The sequence below is a fragment of the Oratosquilla oratoria genome, chromosome 24 (assembly GCF_046742065.1).
Source record: "Oratosquilla oratoria isolate Oo_2021 chromosome 24, ASM4674206v1, whole genome shotgun sequence".
Taxonomy (NCBI): Eukaryota; Metazoa; Arthropoda; class Malacostraca; order Stomatopoda; family Squillidae; genus Oratosquilla; species Oratosquilla oratoria.
Window position 1 is genome coordinate 59,504,051 of NC_134800.1, and position 19,357 is coordinate 59,523,407.

Below are 19,357 nucleotides of genomic sequence, written 5' to 3' on the forward strand. Positions count from 1 at the left end.
GTGTTTATATTGTGACCTGAGCATGTACTGTATGTTTTTGTATGAATATGCTGGGGACAAGTTATTCAGGTAAACACTGACTAATGCTTGCCAGTTGGTTATATTCATTGAGAGTGTAGTAGTTTCAGATGGATCAGTTTGTTGAGTAGTTGCAAAGTTTTTGATTGAGAAGAACAGTGGGAGTAATTGGTGAGGAACAGTATGAGTTGAGTTTAGGACAGGTAAGGGTTGTGTGGATCAGATTTTTGTGGTAAGACAGTGTGAGAAAGTTTTAGGAAAAGGTAAGGATGTTTTTTTTGGGCCTTTATGGATTTGGAAAAGGTTTATGATGGTAGACAGGAAGGCACTGTGGGAGGTATTGCAGATATATGGGATAGGAGGAAAGCTGTTAAGCGCAGTCGAGTTTTTACGAGAGCAATAGAGCCTGTGTTAGTATTGGAAATGGAGAGAGTAGTTTGAAGTAAAGGTGGCTGTTCAATTCATATATATGGATGGGATGGTCTGAGAGTTAAATGCAAGGGTAATGGGCTGGAGATTGGAGATGGTTAAAGAAAATGAAGAAAAATGGGAGATGAACCAGTTGTTGTTTGCTGACGACACTGCTTGTGGCAGGATCAGAGGAGAGATTAAGGAAGTGAGTGACGGAGTTTGGGAAGGTGTGTGAAAAAAGGAAGTTAAAGATAAATATGGGTAAAAGTAAGGTGATGAGATGTATAAGAGGGGAGGATGGCAGCAAATTGGAAGCGAGTATTAAGGGAGAGAGCCTAGAGGAAGTGGATAGTTTTAGATACTTGGGGGTGAATGTGGTGGGAGAGGGCAGAGTGGAGATGGAGGGGATGGAGAGGGGGGTTGTCAATTAAATGAAACAGCTTTGCTATGGATATGCTGTGTCTTGCTGCATTGCCTATGACCCAGGGCAATGGACGAGATGCAAGGATGACTCATCATCCAGGAGGAGCCAAGATAAGAGGGAGGGAGGGAGGGAGAGGCGGTGAAAGGGAGTGGTGTGGGTGGGGATGAAATGAGTGGGAGTGGAATTATGCCTTTTGACTTTGGCTACCTCCCTTGTAAGGGGGAAATAGCCCTTGATATATGTACATATGTGTTTATTATACTCTTCCATTGGCATGAGGTTCACCAAAGATTTATATCTGATGAAATATACCTTCACTTTAGAGGTGTAAATAAAACAATAATTCCATTTGGAAAATAACATTTACTTTGTTGAAAATAATCTAGCAAGTGATACAGGAGTTGAATGTAAGTGGGGCCTTGCAAGTCAAATAACAAAGGAGATTCAGCAAGAGGGATGTACGATAACTTGTTAATATTCCATAATCCTAGGAAAACAACTAGTTAGTCTATCCTCCGTTTTAAAACATGAAATTAAGATAATTAAGGTCTCTATGAATGATATATAAAATGAGTATGGTAGCACATGTTTCTCTGCTTCCTTATGGCAATTATGAATTAAATGTGAGGATAGTTAACATAGTAAACTGGTTTTCCACTCAATGCTACCATCGTAACCAGGTTCACATGAAATCTTGTGCAGTTCAGTTGATATTCATACCTTTCCAATTTGATGTTACTTGTATTTTCCTATAGTAAATATCTTACCTCATATAGTGCACATTTAGATTTCTTGTGCACTTGATTCTTACAGCTATTCTGTCTACTCATTAAGAGTACAAACATTTACTGAAAAAAAGTAATTAAGTTTCCACTAACCTCAACACCAAGCCACGCAAAGAAATCCTGGCCCTACTGGATAACTCACTCAGCTACAGTATCTCATCCTCTAAAGTATCTTTGTTGCTATGTATGTGTTCTTCTGTCATGCTCCTACTCTCCCTCTTCAAAAGTTAATACAAACTGCTCATTCCCATATGGACATAGCATAGAAATAATCATGCAAGTTGTTATTAGAATCATGCTTGGTACATTACTCCTCTATTAATGTGAAACTGTTTCTCGGGTAATGAACAGAAAGGATTGTTTGTCAAGGTCAGATTTACAAGGAATGAAGAAGAAAGCATGCCCAGCAACATGACCCAAAGAGAAAAGCATATATCTACTTGCCTTCCTTTACTATACACCTAAATGCTCCCAACTACTTAACCTCAATATCAACATTATGCATTTAATTTTATAATACAATTCCACTAAAATTCTTTGTTCTTGTTTACTATCAAACTTTTAATGAATTCTAGAAATAGTGATGCAAATTATTAAGAGTATTTTTGCACACACTGTTGTGATCACATTAGGCTGACCCCTTCCATGCTACGCTACTGTAAGCAAGAAGGACCCGTACAAAGCAGGGAAAGGGTCGCACTTGAGCACAACTCATACAATTTGGACTGCGTACACTGGAGGAAAAATTAATAATCAGCATTCTTATTTTAGCAACACACTACTCATATCCTTGTGTATTCCATCTTTGAAACAGTAAGTAGGATAAATGCAAAACAGATTTTATATATTTTTTTGCATGTTGACTTTGAAAGAGCTGTCAAAATTTGTCCTTCATTGCAGCACATCCTAACTTGTTACACATGGGTAAAGACATAAATCAAGGTACAGTGTAGTTTTCTCCACACCTCTACTCAGCCGCACTTAGTCTACATACTCACATCATCTCACCTATATCTTCTTGCTTAATCAATTAATAGATTTACTACCATGATAAAGCTAGCACAAATATAAAATGGGAATATAAATCTTTATCTTCTGAGACTCCATGTATCTTTGAACTGCTGACAGTAACTGCAGAAACTTTCTTACATTAAAGAAAAGTTACAATACTTCTATAGAAACAAGGAGTCCTTATATCCTCATACATAAAAACAAGTCACTTTACCCATACCTAAAAAATAGGTTCCTAGAATATATATATATATATGTATATATATATATATATGTATATATATATGTATACATATATGCATATATGTATATATATATATATATAAACCAAGACTTTATTTAAGTTTGATCAGGTAGTGAGGAATGAAGGGCCTGAAACCAGCTGTCTGAGGTTTACTGTAAATAAATTGTGAACAAAGATTCTAAAGCACATGTGAATTGCATGGGTTCAGCTGCCATTTGGTTGAACTTTTTGTTTCTGTATCTAATGCTGCTTCCAACATGGAGGAGTTTGTGACCTAGTCTGTCAGCTGGTATTCTTTGGAGTTGACTTGAATATGGGCGTGTGAGACTGGAATAGGAACTATAAAGAGCCCTGCACCTCCAGGCCCCTATCATCCCTCACTAACCGGTGCTGTGGACACGTGTTACACCGCATCTTTTGACCTTGGGGGGAGGGGGGTAATCAGACTTGACTGTAAGCAGGAGGATGTTGGCCATTGTTGGAACATTCCATTTGATAGACACCCTTAAGTTATACACAGATCATACTTTAAGAAAATGAGTCATAGTAGTACTCATAAATACTGTATGATACCTTGGAAAAGTAGCTACCCTTGACAGAACACATGGCTACCACCATATGTAAATAAGAATAAAGATCTGTTGGAAAAGTTGAGAGGGTTGGAAAAGAAACACACTGAGTGTTGAGAGGGTTCAGTTGGCTCTATAACCATCCCTCATTGCACTGCAGTCTGCCTACACAACCTTCCAGTTACTCAACAGACTATACAATACTCACGGCTATGATTAACACTGAGAAATACTAGATGTATGTAATAAAACTATTAATTTCTTATCTTTTTCGAGTTGTCTCTAAATAAAACTGGTACTGGCAAATGTTGAATGATTATGGAAACTATTATGCCATTGTGTTGGGCCCATAACTATAGCACAACCAATCACCTTTCATTCCATCATATCAACAAACACTACACAACAAAAGATATCTAGTGCCACTTAAAGAAATCTCTGAAACTGTTGACAGAGTTCAAGAACATACTAATTGCTTTTAAATTTCAAAATACTCCAAATTAGCTCTGCATTCCCTGGAGGGAAGGTCTTTAGAATAAATCTATCCTAATAGATCATTAACACACACAAATTATCGAAATTTCACTTTCATTCATACATATAACCATACTAGTTGTGTATTTAGACTAACACACTTAAAAAAAAGGACTATGGTTTCACACAAACATAACAAACATACCACATGTTACTACCAGTAATTGTGACCTAGGAGAGTTGATGACATGATAATGTCACACTGTACAATCACTCAATTTTGTAACACACAGGAACATGATATGAAAAGCATTATTAATTCTATTGTTCTAAACCCAAATAGATGATTACTATAATCTTCAGGATAATTATACTACTAAGAGGAAAAAAAAATTAGGTTTGACATAACATTTAGATACTATCTGAGTCCTAATGACATTCTTGTACATAAAACCCCTGAGTCAGAATGAGACACAGTAAGTCACTTCCTGGGATCAAATCACAAAACTGAAGCAGTGGGGGAGTGCCAGGGGCGGATTCAGAAAGGTGTGGTAGGAGGCACCCCCCCTCCCCAAAGAAGAAGAAGGAATGAAAGAAAAGAAAAATAATAATAATAAAATAAATAAATAAAATAAGATAAATAAAAAATAAAGTATATATATATACATACATATATATATATACATACATATATATATATACATACATATATATATATATACACACGCATATATATATACATACATATATATATGTATATATATACTATATATATGTATATAAAATAGTAGTAAAATAATAAAACAATAAATAAATGCATAAATAAAAAAGTGAAAAAGGAAACAATTCTACTAAGATGTAAAATATTTTTTTGTGAATGGATTTGAACCCAATGAGTTCATGATGTAAATCCCCATACTCCCCACAATGGCGTTTAACTCAAGACACCATATTTTGGGAAGTAAATTAAAAAATGCCCAGTCTGATTACCAACTTCATTCCCACCACCACCAACAACCCCTCTTGAAGAACTCCTGGATCCGCCCCTAGATGCAATCATCCCATGGGCTGTTTGGGAGTACCTTGAATATTGTGGGGTGAACTTAAGTCTTGGCATAATATTAAAGAGAAAAGATGAAAGGAACAATTATGGATAAATCTAGATAAATGTGTAATGGGTTAGAAAATAGCATTACAACAGAGAAAAGCCTGGTAAAGATTAGATATAAAAATGTACAAAGCACAGTAAAATAACCATATTAGATAAAACAAAATATCTGATTTATAAATGGATGAAACAGATTCAAGGAAATAAAGTCACGGGAGGCAGATTACGAGCTGAATGTTATGGAACTTGTTACGACTTGTAAAGTTAATCTTGATTTGCTTCCAGAAATTCCCATTTTGAACATAGGATCTCTTGGATGGGAGGTTAATGCAACACAGTCAAGGGTTCAAACTAGATACTGTGGCCACTATATAAAAACAAGATCTTGAAATCGGTGTTCTCTAAAATATGAAGTAATCTTATATCCTATTTTAAAAATATTTGTTACTGAACTATAGATTTTCTGCAAGTTTAGCAAGTTGAAATTCTGTTTACAAAGTATGTGTGTAGCAACATATTTCATAATGTTAAAAAAAGGAAATTATTCCATTCAAATAGCATATCATGGTCTACATGAGGAAAACCATATTTCTTTATGAACAGCATGTCTGTACAGTACAGTCATTAATAATTTTTAATAGATAACCTGCATACTCTAAAATAACTGGACAGATATATTATAGTGTTTCAGTTATTTATCAGTCATTTAACTGAAATATTTAACCTTATGGTGACCTGCAAATGAACTTATACACATATAAGGAACTATCAATCAATACTTGGCATCAATCATATCCAAAATAAAAAATAAAAACAGTGACATCATTGGTAATCTCAAATTTTATATGAAATCTATTTCTCTGAAAATGTATGGCACTATGAAATGGTTTTCAGGTTACAGGGCAATATATCCAAATAATCTGGTTCAAGAGATATTACATTCTGTTCTTCATAAGAAATCTGGCACATTTTCAATTAAACTTTATAAAATATCAAAAATAAAAGCAAATATGGCTACTGAAGGAGGTGTTAGCGAATATGCAATTGAACAAATTACATGTAAATAATTTGGCTAAATGATATGACAATTCATATGGTCCACCTCAGTTATAGTTGACATATCAGTATATTCTATTCTTTTCCAAAAATGTGACATTTTGCACAATTTCTGATATGATATGAAAGTACTTTAAATAAAACAAGATTATATAAAAATTTAAAAATTCATTCTAATCTTCACTATAACTGGAGTCTTCCATAATGAATCATGTTGACTATAACTGGTTGAATAGTTACCAAAATGCACCTAAGTGACAGTTACTTTTGAGGCTCATCCTCATCATAGCTTATACAGTATGAGAAGCTCACCTAAATTTAGATTACACAGGCCTACACTCTGGGTTAATAAACACACAATAACTAAACTACCATCAGGTACAAGACACGAGGTATGTTTGGAGTCCTTCTGGTCTAGGAAATGTTCACCAGGACCCATTTCATCCGAAACGAGGACTGGCTGTTTATATTCCTCCTTTGTGCCATCCAGGACTCCTGTCTCCATATTCCACCACACTGCTTGATTTTATTAGTGAACAAATGTAGTCAACACATGTCACTTGCTTTTCTTTTGTTCTTGGATACAACCACTTTGGTTGTGAATCTGGAGGTAACACACCATCACTATTTTTATAATCATAAATGTTCTGTCACATTCTCAGAGTATGATTATTGCATAAAACTGAAGGTCCTTTATCCTTTTTCATTATTCTGTCAATGTTTTAATTTCACATCAAATCTGAGTTAAGTAGGGTACTGGAAAATACAGTTACTGGCACCAGTACTTGTGTTCTTTGAAACAATGTTCATCTTGATTCCAAGTACAGCAGCAGAGGAGTTATACACATTCTTTTGTTTACCCGTAACCAAAGAAGAGTGGCTTGAACGAGTGGTGGCCAACCTGAGGCCAGACACGTTCAGGTTTGGCATGAATAGGAACCTAGAACAATTTGCCAAAGCTTATATGGCCAACACAGCTTTGGCTGTACTGCAAAAGTGTAAATAATAAAAACAAAATCAAGCAGGTCAGATGACCTTTGTCACAGTTTTTTGTGGATGGAAAGTGGAAAGTTACTCAGCACTAACCCTGATCAATTCAATGTAACAACTCAAAATCTTGATTACTTTTTGCTTAAGACTGATTTGCTCCACATCTTATTTCAACATAAAAAATACAGTACTTTAGATATAACTGTTATACATAACTTATTTTTAAGCAGTCAGAATTTTTTTCTTGGAAAAGATACTGAGCAACCCCCAAAATAAAGGGAAAAAAAGGGAGAGAGAGGAAAATAATAATGCAGACTAAGTAGGCATAGTTCTCCTGCTGTCTGTGTTATGAAAAATGTTGACTGATGACATGTACCCACACAAAATGAGACCATAACACTGCTTTCTGTGAAATGCAAGGCAGTATGGACTCATTATGTGGATAAGGAAATGCATCATCACATTTTAATGGAATTATGTTGACAGTGTACCACATACTGCATACCTTATAACAATGGTGATATTGAGATGACATGAATCACCAATCTGTGAAGTAGTGCCATCGTATGATGATGCTGAGCAATAACACCAAAGGTTATAATTGTGAATTACCTTCCATTCATTCTTCAATTTACTCCATGAGATTCAATGGGGCACTAAAATGTGGATCTTTTTCATTTTTCACTTTTCTTTTGCTTTTCTGACATTTTGAACTAAACTTTCTACACCTTTTTCAAAAGTACTGTAGACAATTTAGTCACATGAGCCCCTCGTGAGCTCTTTTTTTGTTTTTTGTTTTTTGTTTTGTTTTTTTGTTTTTTGTTTTTTCTTGTTTCCCTGTCATAACACCTACACACAGCTGGTTCTGCTGGGAGGAGGAGCATGACGAAGCATCCTACTGCGGGACCAGAGGGGAGGGTGGGGCAGACTTGGGGTTGGCGGGCAGTGTCAGGGATGAGTCATGGGAGCTTGGGAAGAAGGAGTGGAGGATCCTGAATGTGCAGACAGGTCGTAGCCAGAATTGCGTGGTGCAGAACCTTCAGGTCGTTTCTGACGATGTGGATCTAAGAAAATATAAAATGTATATTTCACTTATGCTTTTAGAGATTCAATTTCAATTCATAAAACTTTGTAGAATTGGTAGATTTGGAGAAAAGTCATTAACAAATAAATTAAGCTGGTCAACTTCTCAAAATCTTTTTTAAGTAAATTATGTCTTTAAAGACTCAATTTCAATTAAAAAAATTCAACAGAGTCGAAGAATAAATAAATAATTTAAGATGGTCAATTCCTTCAAACACTACTCTAGAAGGAATCATTTTATTGTGAGGATTGTCCCTCAGAAGAACAAAGTTCTTAATATAAGCCAATAGGTTGAGGGGATTCATCACTACTAGAACTGGTCCTTAACTGAATAAAACTATCTGGCTTTAGCCCCTTTATTAAAAAAAAAAAAAAAGTGTCTGGTGTGAGATAAATGATATGCAGGACAGAAGTCAGATAAATAAGATGTACTGCTATAATGAATATACTGTATTGATAGTTATGTGCTACATATTTTTCTATGTTCTTACCTGTCTTCATGTGAATAATCCAGAGAGTTGCAGTGAGGCAGACTCCAATAACAAAGGATGCAAGAGCAATGCCAACAACTATCTCTGTTGACAAACCACCAAGGACTATGATTTGAGTGTTGTCATCCTTTCCATTACCATGGCCCATCCCACCGTTTACTGATAGGGCAGCTGGAAAACAACAAATAAATGCCATTACCATAACAACATTGCAATATCATGAGTAAACGTTACTCCTAATCATACTTCCAAACTACGACCAGGGCCCTCACATGGGGGTGGAGGGGGGTTTATATGCCCAGGGTGACTCTTTCAGGGGGGTGGCAATTCTAGCTCGTATTTGTCATCCACAAGGCTGACAAAATAATTGTAATAAAAAAAGGTGAAAAAGTCCTGAACATTTTACTGTATTTACCTAGTTGTACCTAGTTGTATTTTACGGGATGAGAGCTATGCTCGTAGTGACCCATTTTCGTATCTCTCCGCATCCAGTTTATTCTTAAAACCTTGTCTAGTTTTGGCACTCACTGTTTCTCCATTTAGTTTGTTCCAGACATCGATCACTCTATGTGGGAAGCTATTCTTTTTCAAATCTCTTCTGTAACTGTCCTTCTTTAGCTTCTTTTTATGTCCTCTTGTTTCCCTTCTGTCCCATTTTAATAAGTCATCTCTATCAAGAATTTCCATCCCTTTTATAGTTCTGTAAATGGTCAACAAATTACCTCTTTCTCTTCTCTGTTCCAGTGTTGATAGATGTAATTTCTCCAATCTTTGTTCGTATGTCAAATTTGATAGTGTAGGTGCCATTTTTGTCACTGCTCTTTGAATTCTTTCTAATTTTCTTGTGTTTTCTTTTGTGTTAGGTGCCCATAGTGTTGCAGCATACACTAGTTTAGGTCTTATTAGTGTAACCACTATTTTCTTTAGCATTTCTTCATCCATGTAGTCAAAGGCAACTTTCACTGATCTTAATAAGTTAAAAGTCTCTCCAAATAACTTACTGACATGTCTATCAGGTGTCAAGTCACTTGAGATACTCACTCCCCGGTCCCTTTCTGAATTGACTTTTTTGACTTGTTTCCAATTTTATATTGACCCGATATTCTATTTTTGTTTTTTCTCAATTTCACTATGCTAAATTTCTTAATGTTAAGTTAATTTCACATCTCTGACTCCATTCCCATATTTTGTCCAGGTCTTCTTGTAGCAATCTGCAATCTTCTGTGCTTACTCTCGAGTAGTTTGGCATCATCAGCAAAGAAGTTCATGTAACAATTCACTCCCTCATCCATATCATTTATATATATGGCAAACATTAAAGGAGCCAATACAGAGCCTCACAGGACGCCACTTATCACATCTTCCCAGTTCGAGTTTTTGTCTCTAAGTACCACTCTCATTTTTTTCCCACTTAAGAAATCCTTCATCCGTTCCAGTAGCTTACCTTGTATTCCTATTATTTCAATTTTTCTTATAACTTTTTATGTGGTACTTTGTCAAAAGCCTTCTGCAAGTCCAAGAAGGCACAATCTGCCCAGCCATCTCTTTCTTGTATTATCTCAATTAATCTCAAGTAAAAGCATATTAAGTTTGTGGTACATGATCTTCCACTTCTAAAGCCAAATTGTTTAGGTTTTAATATTTTATTTTCTAATAATTTTTTTCACATATTTTTGCTACTGTGCTTGTAAGGGATATGGGTCTGAAGTTTGTAGGATCTTCTTTGTTTCCTCCTTTTTATATTGGTATTATGTTTGCATCTTTCCAATCTTGCGGTACCTTTCCTTCTTTGAGTGAAAAGTCTATTATCTTGTATAATTTGTCCATCAGTTCATCTATACACTCTTTCAGTATCCAATTTGCAATTCCGTCTGGTCCATGCGAATTCCTATCATCTAGGTTTTTTATTTGATTTTTTATTTCTTTCTGTGTTTTCTTTATTTCTTTCATTTTAAGGGGTCTTTCTTGTTGTCCATCTTCCCCAATTTGTGAGCTCTCAATTGTAAAGACATACCGTACCTGAAATGTCTGATCATAACTTCTGCCATTTCTTTGTCGTCTATATATTATCTCCTTCACGCAGTTTTACAATTTCGTGTTTATCCTTTACTTTATCATTTACATATCTGTAAAAGAGTTTAGGTTGATTCTTACATTTGTCTATAATATCTTTTTCATAATTTTTTTTCTTTCCTGTGTATATTCACATATTCATTCCTAAGTTTTATATATGTTTGCCATTTGGATATATATATATATTTTTTGTCTCTTTTCCATCTTTTCCAGGCTTTCTCTCTTCTGTCTTTAGCCTCACTGCACCTTTTGTTGTACCAACACTTTATATAAATCTCTTTTTGCTTCTTCTTTGGTACATATTTATCAATTTCTTCCTTGTACTTTTCTTTGAATATGTTACATTTGTCTTTCATCTTTGTTTCCTCTTTGGAGAATTTATCCCAGTTTGTGTTTTGAAAATTGTTCTTAGTTTTACAAAATCCATTTTGTTGTACATCAATCTTCCTTTTCTATGTTTATCATTCCTTCCTACATTGTTTTGTTCTTTTAATTCAAACTCTATTAGTATATGGTCACTCTCCAATTGGTGTTTTATACTCCATTTTGTTCACAATATCTGGTTCAGAAGTTAATATTAAGTCTAGTTTAGACAGTTCCTCATTGTTTCTATATCTAGTATTTTCCTTAACCCATTGTGTTGAGGTGTATTCGATGCTCATATCCAGTAGAATGTTGCTCCAAAGTTCTTCTCCCCCTTTTACTATCATTTCTTCCCTGATTGCATCCTTTGCATTAAAATCACCCGTAATTACTATGTTATCACCCTCTTTCAGTAACTCATTTAGCACATTCATTGTGTCTTCCAGTAATTTAGAATGATCACTATCAGACTAAGCCTGTGTTTTTGGTGGCACATACACTGCTACAAATTTTCTACTTTTCATATTTTTGTTTATAATTGTAATCATAATTAATTCCACATTATCTTTGCCTTCACTTATCTTTGTCACATTAAAAACCTTTTTGGTCAATATCATGACAGCTCCATGCTTGTCTGTTCTACTTTTCGCCCAGTGGTTGTATAGACCTTGTCCCACTATAGTTGTTGATAGAGGTCCTTTCAATTTTGTCTTCACAATTCCCATAATGTCAGATTTCTCTATTTCTAGATAGTTGTTTGGTTAATTCCAGAAGATCATACCATCGATATGGTGTATGCCACTTTTAGTTTCATATTTTCTTCTCTTTTTTTGTTTAAGTTTCCATTTTTCTGATGTACCATTTTCTCAGTCTCAAGTCCAGTACTCTCTAAAAAAAAATCGTTTTTTTCCGTCTGTTCTTTTCTCATTTCTATCATTGGCTTCAATTCTGAGAGCCTTGTCTTTCTCTTTTTCCTCATCACTCATTTCCTTTTTTATCCATATATGTTTGAATTGCTTGCTGTTTGCTAATTTAACCACTTTCAATAATACTTCCTCGGCTATTATTTGAGTTCTTAGTTTTATTTTCAGAGGTCTATGTTGTTTTTCTTTTGAATTTGCCTATCCTGTGAATTTCGTAAATTTCTTTGTCAAAATTTTGCCCTTCGTCCTGTATTTCTTTCAAAATTTCCTTAGCTATTTCTTTTTCCTCTTTTTCCCTGGTATTTATACATATCATGTTTTTCCTGGATACCATGGACCACAATGCATTTACCTTTGTCAACTGTATCTCTCACCCAATATTCCTTTTTTTTTAATTACCTTCATAACTGTTTTTGTATTTTCCTCCATCTGCTTTTGTACTATTTCTCTAAAAGATATTTTCTTATTTTCCTGTTCTTGTTTCTTGTAATAGGATAGAGCAGAACTAGGAATGGAGGAATGGGGATGGTTCAAGGAAGGAGTCACAAAGTGTGCAAAGATGATGTGTGGAACAAGGATGGGAGGAAATAGAAGGAAGGGTAGTGAGTGGTGGGATGAGGAAACAAAGAAGGTTGTAGAAGAGAAGAAGCAAGCTTTCACAGATTGGTTACAAAATAGGATTAGGGAGTCATATGAGAGGTACAAAGAAAAGAGAAGAGAAGTAAAGCACGAGGTAAAGGAGGCAAAGAGGAGAGCAGATGTGAAATGGGGTAAGAGTATGACAGAAAATTTTGAAAGTAATAAAAGATGTTTTGGAAAGAAATTAAGAGAGGAAGGGGAGGCGAATCAAGTAGAGAAGAAAAGGTAAAAGGTGCAGATGGTGAGATGATAATGGAAGAGAAGGCAGTAAGAAGAAGATGGGAGGTTTAGGGAGTTGCTAAACAGGAAGGCACTGTGAGAGGTTTTGCAGATACACAGGATAGGAGGAAAGCTTTTAGGAGCTGTCAGGAGTTTTCATAAGAGCAGTAGAGCATTTATCAGGAGTCAGGATTAGAAATGGAGAGAGTGAGTAGTTCGAGGTTAAGGTGGGACTTCATCAGGGATGTGTTACGTCGCCCAGGCTGTTCAACTTAGACATGGATGGGGTGGTGCGAGAGGTAAATGCAAGGGTGGTGGGTCAAGGATTGGAGATAGTTCAAGAAAATGGAGAAAAGTGGGAGGTGAGCCAGCTGTTGTTTGCGGATGACACTGCACTTGTGGCAGGATCAGAGGAGGGATTGAGGAAGTTGGTGACAGAGTTTGGGAGAGTGTGTGAAAGAAGAAAGTTGAAGATAAATGTGGGTAAAAGTAAGGTGATGAGATGTACAAGGAATGAAAGTGGCAGCAGACTGGAAGTGAGCATTAAGAGTGCAAATGTGGCAGGAGAGGGAGGAGTGGAGGTGGAGGTAGAATGAAGATTGAGAGAAGCGAGTAAATGCCTTGGTGGATTAAAAAGTGTAATGAGAAATAGACATTTGGGAATGGATGCTAAGAGGAGATTGTATTTACGAGAAGGGGAGCTATGCTTGTGGTGACCCAATTTTGTATCTCGCAAGATCAAGTTTGTTCTTAAATTCTTGTATTGTGTATGTATGTCCCTTACAAATACATATGCCAACAGCTTTTTCCCCCTTACAAGGGAAGTAGCAAAAATCAATGGCATAAATCCACTCCACTCCCACCCATTTCATCCCCACATACTCCATTCCCATTCACCACCCCTCCCTCCCCCTTTTTTTGGGTCCTCTTGGATGACAGGTCATCCCTGCATCTTGCCCACTGCCCTGGGTTAGAAGCAATTCAGTAAGACACAGCACATCCACATCCCATGAAAAACAAACTGGTTCTGCAGTAAGTGAATATACTTGCACATGCTGTTCCACTTGAGTTGCTAGATTTGACATCAATCCACACAAAATGAATTATAGGTGGTAACCAAAGCCAAAGACATAAATCCACTCCCACCCATTTTGTTCCTACATACTCCACTCCCATTCACCACACCTCCCTCCCTGAGATGGTTTGGGTACATGGAAAGAATGTGAGAAGAGACACTAGCAAAAAGAGTTTGGAAGGCAAAGTTGGATAGAGTGAACCTTAGGAGTAGACAAAGAATGAGATTTATGCATAGGGTGAAGGGGACTTTAGGTAAAAGGGGAATGTCTGTTGTGCAGGGTAGGAAGAAGGCAGATATAGGTGTGAATGGCTGTGAATGGAATATAACTTGATGAGGCCAGAAGGGACTAGGAGGGTGGTCACCAAGTGAATGAAGGAGCTGGTCTTGCTGTGAATGTGTTTTGTCTTGCTACATTGACTCTGACCTGGGCAGTAGGCAGGGGACAGTGATGAGCCTTCATTCACAAGGAATAAGATGATGGATGGGAAGGTGGATGCCTTGGCTGGCTACCTCCCTTATAAGGGGGAAGAAGTCTATTGGTATATAGATAGAATAAACACAGTTTGTATTAATTCTGCATTACGAAAACAAACTTACCATTTGTACTTGAGACAAGGGTAATTGGGCCTAGTGAAAGCGTCTTGGGTGAGGAGGACACAGGCTGGTTCAGGAAGACTCGCATCAGCACCTCCTTGTTGCAGTATGAGCTTGGATCTGTACACTGAAATATTTAAAATTGCAAAGATTTACTTTCATGTCTGGTAAGATAAAGGTTTGATTCCCGATGCTTTTTAATCCTATTTGGAGACATAGACGTAATTGTGATTGAAAATCTGCTTCCAATGTGTTACCTGTAAAACATAAAAGACTTTCTGATGATTGTGTTTAATCTCGCAAAACTCCCCCTAATCAGGTGGCTATGATGGCACCCCTTTTAAAGGATTTTCTAACATAGAATTTAATGAACTGTACTCTTGGTTCATCTCGCCAGTGACAAGGTTCGAACCACCATCAGCTCGACCTCTGTCGCAAGTAGAGAGGCCCTAACCCACTTGGTTAGTGAGCGTCCATAAAGGTTTCTATCACCAGATATTGGTTTATTTAGTAATCACTTAATTATGGATCAGTTTCTTAATGACTACAGAATTAATATTATAAATAGCTGTTCTGATATTTCTTTGGGAAAATATTTAGTAACAAAATCTATCTTTTCTTAATATCTAATGAATTAGAATATATATATATATATATATATATATATATATATATATATATATATAAATATATATATATATATATATATAAATATATATATATATATATATGTATATATATATATATATTTATATTATGTATATATATATATATATATATATATTATATACCGTATTTTTCGGACCATAAGGCGCGGGCAAAATCCTTAAAATCGGCCAAAATCGGGTGGTGCGCCTTATGTGTGGCTTCAGTGCAAAAAAATGCCTCGGATAGTGACGTACTATTTTGACACGTTTCGTAGCTAGCCTGCCGACGGCGACAGTGCATAGGCTTAACAAAAGTTACAACCAAGTTATAACCAAGGTGCATGTATCTTGACAAGAAAATTGTGAAAAATTCGACAGTTTTCGGGTCCATGCCACCGCATTCATTCACGCTATCATGGCTATGACATGGTAGCGTCCACAACACAGACAGCCATTTTGCATTGGTTTAGTCTCGCTCCACTCAGACTGTAGTCATTTGGGTATTTTTTTTAGTTTCGACCATGGGCGCAATATAGCAATATAAGATTAATTATTAATTTTGTAAATTAAAGTGTATCAACGTAATATGCTAATGAAAGAAGTCGGTAGCATAGAATCGGGACGCCAACGTCTCTCACGACGACGACAACGAGGACGAGCCGGATGACATTTAATTTGCAGGTAATGATTTATACACAGGTTAGATTAGGTTAGACGGATTTATCACCCTTTCATTTCTTCGACGTCGGCATATATCATAACAAACATGGCGTACCATTCGTCCGACACGACTTCGTTACTTACGAAATCCGTTTCAGAATTTTTTTTGTTTTTTATTTCCGCTCACAAAATTGCATATTACGTTGATACATTATAATTTACAAAATTAATAATTAATTTTCTATTGCTATATTGCGCCCATTGTCGAAACTAAAAATTTACCTTCATTTGTAGAGAATTCCGGGAATAAACTGCTACTGTTGGTTTTATTCCCCACAATTCCCGTAACATGTTTGTTGTTTTATGGGGGTATTGGCAGGGCAGACCGTCCATGGAGGTGGTTTGATTTCACTGACCAAAATAAAAAATATATCATTTATTTTTGTAATTTTGCTAAATCCCAACCAATTTTTCTCATTCAACAACGAAAATGTTCAGTTCTGAATGCACTCACATTTGCATGATTATCCGATGACGAGACCAGGTTAGCTAGGTCAACATGAAAATGGAATTCCTGATATTTGAGCTGAAGTAGTTCTCATGGGATGCAGAAAGTCGCTCTGAGTACAATGCAATTTGAATTATCCATCTAGCTGTCCTAGTTCTCTAGATATTACATTTTGAAGGGAAAATCGGGCCGAAACGTGCGGTCTGACTAATCGCCGATCAAACGTAAACAATGACGGTTTTTACTGACAGGCACAATTTTATATAAGAATTTAGCATATGGTTGCATTATTTGACCTATTTTCTTCAGAATGTGTGATTTCCATGTAATTAAATAAAAAAAATACGTTTTTATCCTCTGTAAAATTACCCACCACAGCTACGAATACCGTCAAATTACATGAAAATCACACAATTTAAAGAAAATAGTTTGAATAATTCAACTATATGCAATCTATTACACTAATAACACAACAGTAACAAACTTAATAGTGTAGCTTGATCCATACCACCAATGATCATAGCGGGCAGGACGAATCGTAGCTGTGGTCCGTAATATTACGGAGGATAAAAACGTAACTTCTCTTTGATCATATTACATGAAAATCACACATTTTAAAGAAAATAGTTATAATAATTCAACTATAACATAATAGTAAGAAACTTAAAAGAGTGAAGTTTGATTCATACCACCAGTGATCATAGATAAGATGGCGGGATGGACGTTGATGTTGTTGTTATCCGAATCCGACCCGATAGAAAAAAAAAAAAAAAAAAAAAAAAAAATTGGTACCACCGATTTCTCAGCTCTTCCGTAACACGCTGCCTTTATTTTGGTATTAGAAGAATTCGCGAGACTAGTAGTTTTCGTTCATTTTGGTCAGTTGCCAATACACTGAATTTATTTAGCTCATTTTTTACACTGAAACATAAACCAATTTTCGATTTACTGCTGAATGCAAGCCGCCATGTTTATCTTATGTTTTTATGTACTGACATGTAACTGATGATGTTATTGTTTGAAATTTACTACGATCGTAGTAAATACACTCGCATAACATTTGTATGAATGAAATTTCCCGCGGTATGTAAATTTGGCCGTTTGCATGGCGTGCGCATAAAATGACGCGCTATTGTGCTCGTCATCGACGGTGGCGCCTCTGGTGGTGTTTGACCAACCTAACCAGGTGCGCCTTATGGTCAGGTGCGCCTTATGTAAGGACGGGGAATAGCAAATTACGGGTGCGCCTTGTGGTACGAAGCGCCTTATGGTCCGAAAAATACGGTATATATATGTTGATGCAATATATTAAGTTCTTTGCCTGGTGTTTCTCCAAGTATATCGAATCAGTACCTTGTGTAGACCCAAAGGAAATATATCCATCATCTATGCCACCCTCTCCCTCAAAAAATAAATTAATAGAATCTTAAGGTGAATGGGGGTGGAATGGGTGGAGGTGAAATGGGTGGGAGTGGAATTATGCCTTTTGACTTTGACTACCTCTTATGTAAGGGGGAAAAAGCCTTTGGTATATGTATGTATTTTTATAAATAACTATATTCATATATATACTGTATATATATATATATATATATATATATATATATATATATATATATATATATGTATGTGTGTATATATGTATGTATGTATATGTGTATATGTATATATGTGTATATGTATTTACAGTGGCCGCGAAAAGTTTGGGCGCAAAATTATAGGCGCCCCAACTTTCCCCTAAACTCAAAACATGCGAAAAATACAACTTTCCACCCAAAGTTTTTGCTATTTTTCAATGGTAGCGTTTGTACCCGTATTTAGCCGAGACAATACACACTATTTGGCAACTCTGTTTAGGCGCACTCGATGTCACATGGAGTCACTTTCTAAACATCTCTCACGGAGAGTAGTCTTTTTTTTGCGGTGGTCTGTTTTTGTGCCTTGATATCTCCGTAATGGGAAGTGGTAAAGAGCTGGAAAGAGAGACAGTTGTTATAATCATAACCCTCTATAAGGAGGGTTATAAGTGTAAAGATATTGCTACTCGTGTTGGAATTGGAGTGCGTGAAGTGCAAAAGTGGACCAAGAAATTTCGAGACGAAGGAAGTGACATCATTCGTACTCCAAAGCATCGCTCTGGTCGGCCAAGGAAGATATCAAATCGTACTTCTACGGTTCTAACTGCCTCCTATGGTTATTAGGAGGCAGTTTGGGTGGAAAGTTGTATTTTTCGCATGTTTTGAGTTTAGGGGAAAGTTGGGGTGCCTATAATTTTGCGCCCAAACTTTTTGCGGCTACTGTATATATATATATATATATATATATACATATATATATATATATATATATATATATATATATTAATTTTGTCTTACTGTTAATCCATTTCACATCTGCTCTCCTCTTTGCCTCCTTTATCTTATGCTTTATTTCTCTTCTCTTTTCTTTGTACCTCTCGTATGATTCCCTTGTCCTACTTTGTAACCATACATACATACATATACCAAGGCTTTTTCCCCCTTACAAGGGAGGTAGCCAAAAAGGAAAAGGCATAAAATCATTCCCACCCATTCCATCCCTGAATACACTTCACACCCCTCCACCCTCCCTCTTATCTTAGCACCTCCTCGATGAGGGGTCATCCTTGCACCTTGTCCACTGCCCTGGTGAAAGCTCGCTTCTTCTCTTCTACAACCTTCTTTGCTTGCTCATCCCATCACTCACTACCCTTCCTTCTATTTCCTCCCACCCTCCTTGTTCCACACACCAAAGTCAAAAGGCATAAATCCATTTCCACCCATTTCATCCCCATATACTCCACTTCCATTCACCTCCCTCCCCCTTTCTTGGCTCCTCCTGAATGATGGGTCTTCCCTGCATCTCACACACTGCCCTGGGTCAGAAGCAATACAGCAAGACACAGCACCTCCACAGCAAAGCTGCTTCATTTAATTGGTAACCCCCTCCCCTCTCCATCCTCTCATGCAGA

At 36.3% G+C, this 19,357-nt stretch overlaps 1 protein-coding gene across 1 annotated transcript in view; it reads right to left on the reverse strand.

Annotated features, from left to right (window-relative positions):
* Nucleotides 1–1,199: 1,199 nt before the first annotated feature.
* LOC143038691 (transforming growth factor beta receptor type 3-like) overlaps nucleotides 1,200–19,357 on the reverse strand; it is a 30,668-nt gene continuing 12,510 nt past the window's right edge. The window contains exons 13-15 of the mRNA XM_076208248.1: nucleotides 14,557–14,680; nucleotides 8,665–8,835; nucleotides 1,200–8,154 (exon numbers count right to left, since the gene is read on the reverse strand). Of these exons, the coding sequence (XP_076064363.1) occupies nucleotides 8,039–8,154; nucleotides 8,665–8,835; nucleotides 14,557–14,680 (411 nt within the window). The 3' untranslated portion in view covers nucleotides 1,200–8,038. The remainder of the gene's footprint in view (nucleotides 8,155–8,664; nucleotides 8,836–14,556; nucleotides 14,681–19,357) is intronic.